Raw genomic sequence first — 13,780 nt, 5'->3', positions numbered from 1 at the left:
TAACCAAAGCTGGTACTCACCCTCTTTTTCCACTTCTGGGTGGAGGACCACTCCGCCTCTCACTCCTAGGCCCTGAGAAGGTCCTCCCTGGTTTAGCTGGCCCACTGTTACCACGTCTGTTTTGACGGTCTATTCCAGGCCGCTGACTAGAGAAACTTCTCTTGGCTATTTCCCTTTTTGGAACTCCAGTGTTTTCTCCTGCTTTTGCAGCCACCTGTGCTGCTATATCTGCTGTTTTCTTCTCATCCCTTTCACGCCTCTCATTAAAATCACTGCTTTCTGAGGCCGTTTCCCACTCCTCATTTGCCTGGTCTGAAGAATTCTGATTAGACAAGTCTGGTGTCTTACTTCCTGAAACATCCAGAGCAGTACTGGAGGGCTCAGTAACCGCATTAGTGACTGCAGCAGTAGTTGATGAGCCAGTTACTGCCTCATTTATCTTTGATGCAGCCTCTCTCTCTTTTAGGCGCCTGAAGCGTGGTGGCTTATCTTGCCTTGGAGGCCGAGCAGGCCTTTGTCTTCGTGGTCTCTCTCTAGTTGGATCAAACTTCCTCTCAAATTTTGGAGGTCTTTTATCAACTGGTATAGGACCATAATGCTCATTTCTCCTTGGAGGCTCCCCATCTTCTGGTTTAATAATCTCTGCTTGCCTGGGGTTCCACTGATTGTCTCTGTAAGCTGGCCTCCTTATTGTGGATGGTCGTGGAGGACGCCCACCAGGATCCCTTCCACCACGTCTATACATCCCCCCTCTGCCTCGTCTAGAAGGCTCTCCTTTAGGAAGAAACCCTGGCTTAGGTTTATTCTCATCATCTCTCATATATGTTTTTTCCAGAGATCTGTTGTCCACTCTGATATTGTTTTCAGGTTTGAATGACAGCGGCTTTGTAGGTTTCTTGCCATCAGCTCTCTCTTCTCTTTTTGGGTGTTTGCCTTTGATGAGACTGTCTTTGTCTGAAAGCAGAGTGTCACTTGCACTTTCATGGACCTCGCTGTCAGAATCAGTCTCTGAACCATGCTGTCGCCGTCGTTTTGGAATCACTTCAAAGTCTGAACTCTCACTGCGAGTTTCACTCTCTTCCCTTTGTCTAACAGGCCCAGAAGGCACATGCTCTGTTCTAGGCTTAGTATCTCTGTAGTGTGGATACTCCCTGTTATGGCCCCTACTGCCCCGACCACGTCCTCCGTAAGAACCCCTGTAGCTACGACCTCTAGAATAATACTCCCCACGACCTCTGCCTCTGTATCCCTGATCTGGGAACCAGTCTCTGTCCCTAGCCTCTTTCCAGTACGTCCTAGGTGGTAAGCCAGGCTCTCTTTTTACCGGTCTGGTTTCTAAGCGCGGTTTCTCTATAACCTCCTTGTTAACTACCTTCTCCGTCTGCTTTTCTTCCTTCACTGTGGTAACTGGCTGCTGTGCTTGTGGCTGCTGCTGTGCTACAGGCTGAGTTGGTGGTTGCTGCAGTATTGCAGGGGGAAGCTGTGGAACAGCAGGCTGTGCAGCTGGTAGCTGCTGCGAGACTGGAGGAGTGGGTGGCTGAACTGGAACTTTAGCTGCAGTCTCAGCCTGAGTGCTCTCTGGGCTTGCTGGTGTTGGAGCAGCATCTTGGACTATCTTCTTAGCTAGAGGAGCACTGCTAGAGGTGGATGTCTCCGGCTCAGTCTGAGGCACTGGCACTTGAGGTGCTTCCTTTTTGTCGCTTTTTTCAGACTTGCTTGGTTTTTCACTAGCTATCTTTTCTCCTTCCTTCTCCTTCCTCTGTTCACGCTCTTCCCTCTGTTCACGCTCCTCTTTCATATCTCTAAGCACAGGTTTTTTAATAGGACCCGATCTTCTTATTGGTCTGTCACTGCCTTCCTCTCTCCTGCCATAACCAGGCCTAGGACCCCATCTTGTTTCAGACTTAGGTTTAAATGTTTTCTCAAGTTTAGGTCCTTCGGATGTTCTATTATTGATCAAAACTTCTTTTTTTGGCTTAATCTCAATTCTCTCAATTGTCTCCTTTGACTCAACAGGCCTGCTACTTATTTTAGGGATATTTGCTGTTGTCTCGATCCTCTGTTCTTCTGATTTTAGAGAATGACTTGAGCCATGGGAAATGCTTCTCTTTAATGAAGAGTGACTTTCCCCAACAGGCATGAGTTCTTCTGCAGAGCTGCGTGAAACATTCTCATCAATTCCTTCAAAATTAACTTTAGTGTTAGATGTGTCAGTTTGGAGAGATTGGGCATCTTCCAAAGGCCTGCTTGGGAACTTTTGTACTTCCACCTCTCCTGGTTCTCTGAAGAAGTCTGGCTTTGGATGAGAGTCCAGCTGGTTGTGTTCTACAGGATAAGCTGCAGCGGGAACAGCAACTCGCTCTTGCTCCAAGTGTGCTTCAGATCTAAGAAACAACAATTAAGAACATTATAGGGGGGAATGAGGTTCTCATTCACAAATATTTACTTGAATGACTTTCTGTTTGTATGAAGGATTTCTGACAGATTCAGGAAACAATATATCAATTTCCACAGTGGCTGCCAGTTATATAGATATTTATTTTATGCCACTTTGGTTAAAAATTCAGTGTCAAATGTACAGTCTGTTTCAGGAATCCATTCACATTAATGGCTATATTGCCATTAATCTGCATTTTAAACAGAACTTTCAGGTTAGCAGGTTGTCAGCAAGTATTACACAGGAAATGCTACAGGAAAAAAAACAACAGGGGGGGTACTTTAAAGATGCCCACGGCAACTATCTTAGTTTACACTGCTTGTTTATACACATCACTTTTGAAACTGATGTACACCAGGCAGAAGCTCACTAATATGGGGAAGATGGAGAGCAGATGAAGGACAGTATACAACACTGCAGCAGCATTCTACAAAACTGAAAATTCATAGTATTATCACAATCACCATTCATCAAATCAGGTTAAGGATACTAAACAATGGGTAAATTGTTCTTCTACGCCCTACTATGCAGCAGGCACGTCTTGTTTATACAACAGTGCCAAGTACATTCCCTCTAGTCACAACTCCTTTTAAAGTTTTGTGTGAAAAGCAGCATTAACTTGGTCTGAATTTACAGTTTGAACCATGTTTTACAATACAAATTACACAGCTAAATGTGTAAGCAGGTCTGGCTCAGTAGTGACAGACATGAAAGGGTACGTAACTCAGGCTTACCTCAAATTGTCAGGCTCTTCTAACACTTTGGGAGGAGAACTAGCTTGCTGAGGTTCCGCGTGGGGGTACGGATCTGACCCCCACATTATGCGGGGCTCTGACAAAGGGCCAGCATGCTCTCTTGCTGAGCGAGCTATATGTTCAAATGAATCTGAGCTCGTTGCTGATCCTTCCAGCTGGTCTCTTCTCATCAGTGGTTTGGGAGGCATAATTCCTGTTACAAGTTTAAGTTCAACAGCTGAATTAGCAAAGAGACTTAGCTCATGAAATACAAAGTTTATCAGCAGGTCCAGAAAAGCCCTATTCTCTGTCCTCCTACTTTTCCTCTATACCTTCTCTTATTGGAACCAAATGTCTCTTCACTGTCAACTGACTCCAGAATGATTAAGTCACCAGTGTCCTCTATACCAACAAAAGCAAAAGCTGTCTGTTTCCACTGTAACAAAAGAACAAGGCCTGTAAACCTGTAAGCATGAGAATGAAGATTCTGCTCGAAGATATGAATGGCTAAAAGCAAGATGAATGTACATGCAGGTGGTTCTTGGCACTGCTATTAAGACTTTAGGTCCTATTTTGTAAACATTTTAAAAGCAGTATCATGGTTATCATCAGTTTTGCTTAGGTTACCATTTCCTCAATTCAGTCTCTATATTCCTTTCAAGAGATGCATTCCCTTGTGCCCTGCTCCTTTTGACTCCTTTTGTAGTGGTCTCCCCACTACATTATCTGCCAGTCTCGTGTTATTTATGCACATCAGCTTTTCTACTCTCAAATCAAGTAGCTATTCCAAAAGTTTCAAAGGACTTTTTAGTACCAAGAATTTGAAAACAGGAATTGAATAAGACTCCAGAAGTGCTAATACGTAAGATAAGAACAACAACATTTCATTTTTTATTTAAAATCACTGAAGTAATACCAAGAGCTAATACGTAACGGAAGATGGACCATAAATATACTGTTTTTATAGCACAACAATCTAACTCATGCCAACTATAATAAGCGTAAGCAAGTAAGGTTTATACTGACATTGTAAATACAGCTCTGCTATCAGTAACTTGCCTGTGATACAGGAGAAAGCTCTGATTTTATTGTGTAGTAAAGATACATATTGATGTCTCTAACTGTCTCTAACAAAATCATTGCAACCTACTTAGTCTCAAATTATACATATCTTTTTTAAAAAAAAAACGCTCATTTACTATATACAGTGTGGTTAAGAAAAACATCTATTTCTAACCCAAGAAAGTTCAACAGTCAGAAGAGTTGCCAGATTTTACCTGGATGAATAGGAGGCATATCCATTGCAGGCCTTCCTGACATCATTCGTGGGTCCATGTAAGACTGCATCATAAGCCACCGTGGATCAAAACCCATTGAAGCCAAATGCTGTGGATGCGGTTGCATTGGTTGGTAAAGAGGTCTATGCTGGGGAGGAGGGACAGGGCCACTAGAAGGCTGTGAGGGAGCAGACTGTGGAATTACACCTTGCTGCTGTTGCTGCCACTGCTGCTGTTTCATTTGCTCCTGAATAATAAAAAATAGCATTATAGGACTTTACGTTAAGATGAAGACTTGAGCAGAATTAAAATAACCCTTGGAAACAAGGATTGCAGTCACCTCTGGGATACCGAACATTTTGAAAATTCATCACAAACAAATCAGAATGAATGAGGAGAAAAGGGGGAGGCGACGGGAGAAGACTGTACAATGTAAAATAGCTACAGTTTTGCTAGTGTTCAACTGAGATACAGAACAATCTATACTTTGTTCATGCTGTGAATGACCAGTGCTTTTCAGACCATAGAAACTGAATGCAGAATACATTTGCGAGTGCCACGGCCTTTAATGTAAAGCTGAAGAAAGAATGATCATCAGGCCTCTCTGATTGTACAAGTATCCACAGAGTAATGCTCTACTTCTGGTAACTAATGCCAAAAGCAGCCAGTATTAGAAGCCTCTCTTGTCTTCTGCTCACTTGTGTACTTTGCAAGTGATGGGAAGTGCTCCCTACAAAACCAATTCAGCCAATACAATAGATATTACAGAAGCTGGAAACCAACAACTTGGACTTCCCCGCCCCTAAAAAGTCACATTCTTACTCAGAATGAAGCAGAAAATATTGCGTTATTCTTCCTTTTAGCAAACAAGTTGGTTACCTGCTGCCTCTGAAATCTCGGTGGTAATGACTTCTGGAACTGTTTAGAATAGCCTGAGGAAACAGCAGGACGAGGTTGAGATCCTGACTCTGGTTCGCTCTCATGAGCCACCTGTGAAATCTCTTTTTCATTCCGACCACTGTCTTGTCGGGTAAAGATTGCTTGTTCTTCTGAAAAAACAAAAGCAGGAGAAAAGAGTGTATTTTAAAGCTAGTAATTTCATATTAACCAGAGTGTCAGATAAGGGATATCTTTCTAAAATGAAATCAAACCTGCTTTCTCTAACCTCATAGACTATAAGTTCTAGTTTCCAAAACACACAGACTAAAAGAACGGAATTTCAAAACATTATTTCTCAGAGTTCCCTTTAAACTCAAATAATCATAAATGATTGCTCAGTTCATGCTGCAACTATTTTGCAATTTAAGAAGGACTGCTGTTTTAAATTTTAATAAATTTCTTTATGAACCAAAGTTAGTTTTACAATCATTTTTACCCACTTAAGGGATGACACCAAGGTATAAAGAACAGTCTAACAGAGGCACTCAAGCTCCACTACAAAAAAATGCATTAAGTATAAACATGTGCTCTGTGTCCACTTCTCTAAGGCTTGCTTAAAAACCAGAATAGCTGAAATAATTTACATTGTTTTTTGGCAATATGAATCACTAACGCTCTTTTAGCGAGAAAAAAAAAACTTCTACTTTTTCTGTATTCTTTCATGTTCTGCTTAAGTCACAGAACTCAATTTTTCCTTTAACACTTTGATGAGTTGGCCAGATAGGTCTAGCTCAAATGACAGAGTCAGCAGCTGTGGTGTGCCAGGAAAACATATGATCAGGTGCACAGTTAATCAGGTATGGCAAGTAGACTGCTAGATTACTACTACTGCAGCTCAGCTGCAAGAGAGACAACTCCTACTTGCATGTAAGCATACCTTTTTCTTCCTTGTTATTCCTGCTTTCACTTTCTTGTTTTTCTACCACAGGCGTTACCACAGGTTCTACAGGCTCAGGAGCTTCATGTACTGGTTTCTCCTCTTCTTTCTCCTTCTCCTTCTCTTTTTCTTCCTTTTCTCTCTCATTTTCTTTCTCTTTTTCCCTTTCTTGTTCTTTTGCTTTCTCCAGTTTTCTTTTTCTTCTTTTTCCCTTTCCCGCTCCCTCTCTTTTCTTTTCCCTTTCCCTCTCCCTCTCCTTTTCTCTTTCCCGCTCTCTCTCCCGTTCCCTCTCCCTCTCCCTTTCCCTTTCTCTCTCCCTTTCCCTTTCCCTCTCCCTCTCTCTCTCTTTCAGAGGGTCTTCACGGGAGGGTTTTGTCATACAGCCAAATTTCTCATTTAACCGTTTCAGCTTTTCTGCACAAGCTGCTTTTCTTTGTTCTTCCATTCTTCTTTCTTCCTCCTCGCGGCGCTTACGGGCTCGCTCAACTGCAGCAGATATCTCTGACTGCTGTCTTCTCCTCTGTTTCCAGATTTCATCTTCATCTGGTACTGGTTTAGGAGGAAAGGGTCCCTGCCTTCCAGGTCCTAGTTGGCGATCAGGAGGAGGAGGATGCTGTAGTATTAAAATCAGTGAGTCAGCTATGGCATGATTACATAAAACAAACTAGCTGAAATACAACTTTTTAACTGTCTACCTACTGATGTATTTGGATGGCATTTTTACACAGTAAGCTTTGAAAGACACCTTCCATGCAACCTTAAGTCAAAGTAGAAGTAAAGATTCAGTTGAGCTCGTGTCACTTCTTACTGCTGCTAATGCAAAGTGGCTGCAAAGATGACAAACACCTTTTAGATTTGGTTACGGTTTGCTCTGGCAGATCTCACACAGAAAGTCCAAGTAGCCAAAGAAATTCAAGGTTATCTTAGGATAATCAAGATTTTAATGAGCATTGCTGAAAATTGTTAAGCAGCTACTACCTACACATTTCACTTGGAACTTCATTTCCCTGTCTGCCTGGGCATGCAACCAATACTAAGCCACACTCAGCCCTTAAACACCTTCCTCATGTCCCTCCCCTCTCTAGTCCCAGGTAAGGCTAGATTATCAAAAGCTCTTGAAGTTCACATGCATTTCACAAGCCACTTTTAAGACTTACAGGATTTACACAAACAATTAGCAGCAGGGCTACGTTGAGGTCTCACTCTTACCAGCCCCAGGTACTACAATCACATTGTTACAGAAAAAGGCTAACCCTATGTGAAGCATTGTTACTTCTCCAAGTTTAATTCCCTCCATCACAGCATTAAGGAATTTAACTCAAGAAAATAAGGACAACTCTGATCTTTCTTACCGGTGGTAGAATAGATTTGGGATGAAGAGGAGGACCACCTCTTTCATGTATAGAGGGCTGTGCTGGACCCCGATCCTATTGGATCAAACACAGTACCAGAGTAAATAGCTTGTAACAAGTGTTAGCCTGGTAATTTTTAGGTGTACTTTTTCCTACTACATTAAAATACTGTATCTAATAAACTATCTTGCATAGGATACAGATTAGTATGCAAAGTGGGCAAGAACATTTTCATTGCAGCTGAACAACTACTTTAAAAGCATCCAAATATTGCAGTTTAGTTTACTGCAATGTTTTTCTTCAGATTCAATGTAGCATCAAACCTTGGAAAATGACAGCCTTTCTACAGAGAAAAAGAGCAAGAAAAACAAATTCAGGATCCCCGATCTTCATTGTTACTGGTGTCAGGAAATTTTCACTCAATGCCAACGGCAGCTTTTCATGGGGAAAAAAGCCCCAGCAAGCTGAAGCAGGCATAAGCTGAGATGGTTGCCATTCAAATGCAGGATAATCCAAAAACCAAAATGGCTGAACTGATGCATTCTACCACGTCTAAAGAGAAATCTCTCTACCTGAGAAGAAACAAGCTGACACACTACTGCAAAGCTGTAGTGAAGAAAACCAGGTCATGATTTACACAAAAAAAAGAAAATAAGGAGAGCATGTGAGTCAAAACGGCACTATTTCTCCGTGACTCTACAAAACATGATGGACACCAGAATGGTTTTATTCACTGTTACAGCAATGGACAGACAAAATAATTAAGTTAAAATCTGTCAATTGAGCGACAGTAACTGACATAAGAGTTCTCATCTCTCACAACTGTGGGTTAGAACACACTAGACAAAGACATATTATTTTTATTTGGGAACAGAAGCTAAGCAACAACCCATCAGTTATTACAGCTCAGATAAGCAGTAGATAATGCTTTTACTCATGTTCATAACCCTTAATCCGGCTGACAGTTTCAGAAGAAGCAGAGTGGGATCTCCTCTGACAAGACTCTTGTCAGAAGAGCTAAAGAGAAGAAAACACAAACCTGATCAAGCTGAGAATTTTTGCCGTAAGATCCTTTGGTTGCTGCTGCAGAAGCCTGGGTGGCAGACTTAGCATTTGTCTGTTCTTCTGCTTCTTTCTGGGTGTCAGGGCTCTGAGAATCTTTTGATGGTGTTTGTTCGTCACTGTGCAAAAAGACGAAAAAAGTAGGAGTACTCCTTACAGATCTTTGGTAATTTATCTTCTACCCTCAAAATCTCTAAGCAAGAGTGAAAGATTCTCACAAGAAAAATCACTTCTACTTTACGCCCCACAGGCTGCAGACAGTTACGTGGTTTAATGCAGTACTTAATTACTGACATAAGTATTTCTGGAGTAAGTACTTCACACACACATCTCATTCAAGTTTCCCAAAAGCTAAGCTAGCTGTGTAGCATTCACACACAACTAGCAGCTCCAACTCACCCACTTTCCTTCTCTTTTTGACTACTTCCTTGCTCATCATCATCACTGAAGTTCAACTGCTCAGTGTAATCCACTTCACTCTGAGCACCTGACACATAAGCAAATATTCAATTAATCCTTCAGAAAAATTAAATACACAAAGAAAATAAATCATTAATCTGAGGTTCTTACCAGCCCAGCCTTCATCAGCCTCAGCATCTAGGTTATCAAATTTATCAAGTTCTTTAAGTTCACTAGCACTAAGAATGGATGGGCGCTCAATAGGCTCTGAACACCACGAAGGCGGTCCTCTTCCCCTTGGCCCTCTAGAAGAGAAAGAGAAACAAGGGCCACCATCACTATTTTTTTCAGCAAAATGACCGAACAGAAGGTCAAGTTGCATGACACTCGTTTCAAGTATACAATACTGTTGCCTCACATCAGTAGAAATGTTATATATCACACAAGACCACTGCAGTTCAAATAATTACTGCCACACCACCACATAGAAGGAAAATGATTTTTAAAAAGGATTAGAGTTCTTCTTTAATTGAAGAGCAGTAGAAATGTGAACCAGAAATTAACTACTTTCATTGTGACGTTGAAGCAACAGTCCTTTCACAGATAAGAGTTTTTTTTACAGTTATTTTTTACAATAATAGAAGTGTCCCTTTCTCCTGCTTTTCCCATTAAGAAGCCCTATAACATGCAGGATTCTCCTAGTTCGACATCTCAGCTGCAAAACACTATACAGCCACTATGTAACAGTACTCCACACAAGTTATAAGACTAACTAGTGACAGCATATAGTTGTAATCAAAACAATCAGTGTGTTTATTTTTTTTTTTCTTAATTTTTCCCCATTACAGGGGGATGCAGAGTTCATAATCACAGAACAAGAACACTTGTATCTTACCTACTAGGCTCAGAATTCGGAAACCTTGTTGGGCCTTGTATGGAAGGAGGATATGCCATTCTAGGATACTGATTAAACATCTAAGAAAAGTTTAAAACAGAAGCCATTTGTTAAAAATATCACTCTATCAGGCATACTCAGAACTGTGGAATCATAATGGAAGTAATTCACTCAAAACAGTCCGCTCTAATGACCGTGTGACCATCAGGCCACAAAGGTGGAATGATCACCTTTGTACCCAGCAACCCTTGACACGCTGAAGCTTAGCGCAGCAGGAGTGGGAATATGGAGCCACATCCTTTGCGGAGCTGGTTGTGATCCCACACTTCTTGCTAAACTATTAAGCACTCCATGGAAGGAGGATGAAAAAGGCATAAGGGAATCATAGTAGCCAGTAACCAATCTCTGCTGCTTAAAACGTTGTGTAACCACTACTCACGTAAGGTGGCATCATTGCCCTGTACTGAGACGAGATGGGTGGCTGCTGTTGGCCATTCATCTTGGGCTGTGGGATCTGTGGTAACCGTGCATCCCTCTTCTCTGTTGCCTTCTGGCCATCACTCTGTTCTGCTGGAGTAGCACTGCCATCTTCCTGCCCAAGAGCCTTAGCTTCTTGATCTGTTGGAGAATTGGGTGAATTGCTATTACCATTTTCTCTCCAACTAGTGCATCTACATAGGCAGAGCCAGTAGAAGAAAAGAAGACCACACTTGATCTTCCTAGGCAGTTTCCAATGACACAGCTATCTGTGTAGATGGACATTTGCTACTAAGAAAACAGAGGTTGTTTTCTAATCCTCTTCAGCCTTACATCCAGCTGTGATCCCAAAGGGTAAGAGTTAAATTTATAGACAGCTCTAGCTGCTTTTCTCTACCTTCTAAAACACCGTGCCATTTAGGAAGGATAAGTGAGCTACTGCTCGTTTGACACAGATGCTGCCAATGGAAAGATGAAGATTCTTTTTAAGAGGAGTATCACAAACTTCTCAAGCAGCTCAAAATGACATATCTGTGCGTTACATTTCAAAGTAAAGAAGTATTCAGATACTGGCTTCTATCTCTGATAAAGGATGGAATAGAAATGATGAGGGTTGTATTTCATTGGTTATAAGGATAGTTCTTGAATATACATTCTAGCTGTCATGGCATCTAGCAGGTGGAAGAAAACAACAATAGTGTGCAACAAACGCTTCTTTGAGCACCAGCCTGGGCAAATATGAACTGTAGGATACAATTAAATACCTGTTCTCCACACCAGGAACAAGTAAAGCAGAAAAGGAACCAAGCACAAAAATCTTTATAACAAGCTCTTACACAATAAAACCATATTACAGAGAAGAAAGTTACAAGATTTTCAGGTAGGACGACTGTTTGTAGGTGTTTATTTGTTGCAGAAGCGAATCCTTAAATTAATATTAATACATCTATTTTGTATGGGAGCAAATATGCATTCCACCAACTGCATGCAATTTCACTAAAATTTCTACCATACACTTACTTTGTGGTCTCAAGCTGGGTCCATGGCCCTCTTCAGATGCATCTTTCTCTTTGCCTGATTTTTCTTGATCCCCAGCTGCCGGCAGACTGGGAAACTCTTGCTGGAAATAACTATTTACTGGAAGAGCTGGACCTACAAAATAAGATATTCACAGTCATAAATTTTCTGTAATCAAAGCAGTTCAGAAAGTGCTTCTAAAGCCTGATCATCCTTAAAAATGAAGCATAAAGTCATTAATTTAATGGCAATAGAATTTGCAAACCAAGAGCAAACCTCATTAAACATTTATATTAGTAAAGCTGCTGAATGGCTACATGGGCTATAAGGGAAACTGGAAAAAAAAAAAAAGCAGTTCAAAAAAACCCCAACCTCAATTATATATATATTTTTTTCTTTAAGCCAGCAGCTAAAAGAACTTTTATAATCTCTGATCCATGAAAGAACCATGGATGATAGCAATAAGAATACAGCACGAAAGACCAGAATCTTGTTTTGCTTTTTCTTTTTTAAGGGTTAAATGCTAAGCAGAGGATAAACTCCTCTCTTTTCAGTTTCTTTGTAACACGATGACAACAAATACTGCAATAATTACCTCTGTGCCCACAGATCAGCTTAAAGGCTTTCAACCTTCCAATTTCACCTACTACAGGTCATGTTAACTTGTTTTTGTTACTGGGCATTAGATGTTTCATGCTCCTAAGCAGCCACATCCAGCGGTTTAAGGTGAATGAAAACTACAGCCACACTAAGCAAATGGCCTGCCAGGCCAGGGAACCATTTCGGAGATACTGTAGCAGGTAAAAGTTTTATGAATCTTGACACACGTTCTCTGCTCAAGCTTATGCAGCAACAATGTTCCAGTTGCAAAACAATTGCATCCTCAATTATCAGCCTGAAACAGACACATCTTCAGCCAACAAAAGTTGTTAAAGATTTCAAATATAATATGGTGGCTATTAACTCCCAACTCCTAACCAATGCACGAGCCAAAGAAATACATATTCCCCATCAGATTTGGCAGTTGTCTTTTTTCCCCTGCATGGTTATCAATAGCATCAGCGAAGGACTTAGTTTCTCCTCGCTCAGCTGACGTCTTATACAAGGAGATGAGGCAGCTGGATGACTGCTGGAATATGTACAAGACATCTGGAAGAAGTACAAGTTGCACCAGCCAACTGCAGATCAGGAAAGTATGAACACAACAGGTGTATCCCAAGCTCCAAACTAAGGATGATAGCAAGCAGCTGAAGCCAGTTCACATTCTGTATTTCTTCTGGAAACAGCAAACCCACTGCTGCATTAATTGAATGAAATGAGGATGCCATCTGGGCTTGGCACACAAGCTGCCATGGTAACCATAAAATAATTAGCTAAATGCATTCTGAAACCATTGAGCTGAATCATCCTGTGTCACATCAGAGATGATCTAATCAGCTTATGTAGAAAGGTTGATGCAAAATGATCTGCATTCCAGTGTTAATTCCTTTTTTAAAAACTCTTATTATACAACACTCCTGCAAGAGCTTTATGGAGGAGAGTTTCTATCTGAAATGAAGGAAGCACTGAGCACTACACAGGAGAGCAAGAAACTCAGGATATGGAATTGCCACTTCTAACACTTGCAGCAAGAATGGCAAAGCCATTAGATATGTGATGTTAACAAACTCCAAATACAGTCACAAAAGCTACCTCCATATAATTTCCATTTTACTATTCTGAGATATCTGTAGAGACCTGACTTTTTCCAGCAAGGAAGCCAAAATTCTCTTTTTTCAGTCACAGAAAGCTTGCAAGTCTTCAATTTAAGGAATAAAACATGTCATATGTTATTTTCCATAATGGCAGCACGGAAATTTTAAGTAACCTCTAACTCTACAAACAATTTTTAAGCTCTGCTAAAGATTCAATTTGATCTCACACCTGTCATGAAAATACTCAACCTGAGATCCACAATTGTGGAAATTGTGTGTAAGGACTGAGAACAATTATGTAAAACAAGCAAACAAATACACCCTTAATGCTTCTCCTGAGCAAAAAACCCCAAAACTTACTTGAACACTACCACTTTAAAAACAAAATCATCAATAAAATAAAAGGGAAGGTATTGTGGTAGCACATATTGAAATAGAAATGAGACCACACACACTCTGTATAAAATGATCCAAATTTATGACCAAACTGACCACTAACTGTTCATGGTTCTTATGCAAAAAATTGTAGGTGTTACAGTAAGTGGCTGAGATTTTTCTCTGTCCAGAACAGCCACGTTCAAGACCTTATATGCGCTGATCATTGTTTCTGTGGCAATCCA

At 40.8% G+C, this 13,780-nt stretch overlaps 1 protein-coding gene across 1 annotated transcript in view; it reads right to left on the bottom strand.

The window, feature by feature from the left end:
• The window catches only part of PRRC2C (proline rich coiled-coil 2C), a 45,220-nt gene extending 33,097 nt beyond the window's left edge, over positions 1 to 12,123 (bottom strand). The window contains exons 1-13 of the mRNA XM_031554968.1: positions 12,114 to 12,123; positions 11,470 to 11,601; positions 10,412 to 10,590; positions 9,973 to 10,052; positions 9,249 to 9,382; positions 9,078 to 9,165; positions 8,656 to 8,797; positions 7,617 to 7,691; positions 6,265 to 6,877; positions 5,328 to 5,497; positions 4,449 to 4,695; positions 3,172 to 3,385; positions 21 to 2,384 (exon numbers count right to left, since the gene is read on the bottom strand). Of these exons, the coding sequence (XP_031410828.1) occupies positions 21 to 2,384; positions 3,172 to 3,385; positions 4,449 to 4,695; positions 5,328 to 5,497; positions 6,265 to 6,877; positions 7,617 to 7,691; positions 8,656 to 8,797; positions 9,078 to 9,165; positions 9,249 to 9,382; positions 9,973 to 10,052; positions 10,412 to 10,590; positions 11,470 to 11,601; positions 12,114 to 12,123 (4,448 nt within the window). The remainder of the gene's footprint in view (positions 1 to 20; positions 2,385 to 3,171; positions 3,386 to 4,448; positions 4,696 to 5,327; positions 5,498 to 6,264; positions 6,878 to 7,616; positions 7,692 to 8,655; positions 8,798 to 9,077; positions 9,166 to 9,248; positions 9,383 to 9,972; positions 10,053 to 10,411; positions 10,591 to 11,469; positions 11,602 to 12,113) is intronic.
• Positions 12,124 to 13,780: the final 1,657 nt, after the last annotated feature.

Source organism: Meleagris gallopavo, chromosome 10 (genome assembly GCF_000146605.3).
Source record: "Meleagris gallopavo isolate NT-WF06-2002-E0010 breed Aviagen turkey brand Nicholas breeding stock chromosome 10, Turkey_5.1, whole genome shotgun sequence".
Taxonomy (NCBI): Eukaryota; Metazoa; Chordata; class Aves; order Galliformes; family Phasianidae; genus Meleagris; species Meleagris gallopavo.
This window is presented reverse-complemented; position numbering and strand designations above follow the sequence as displayed.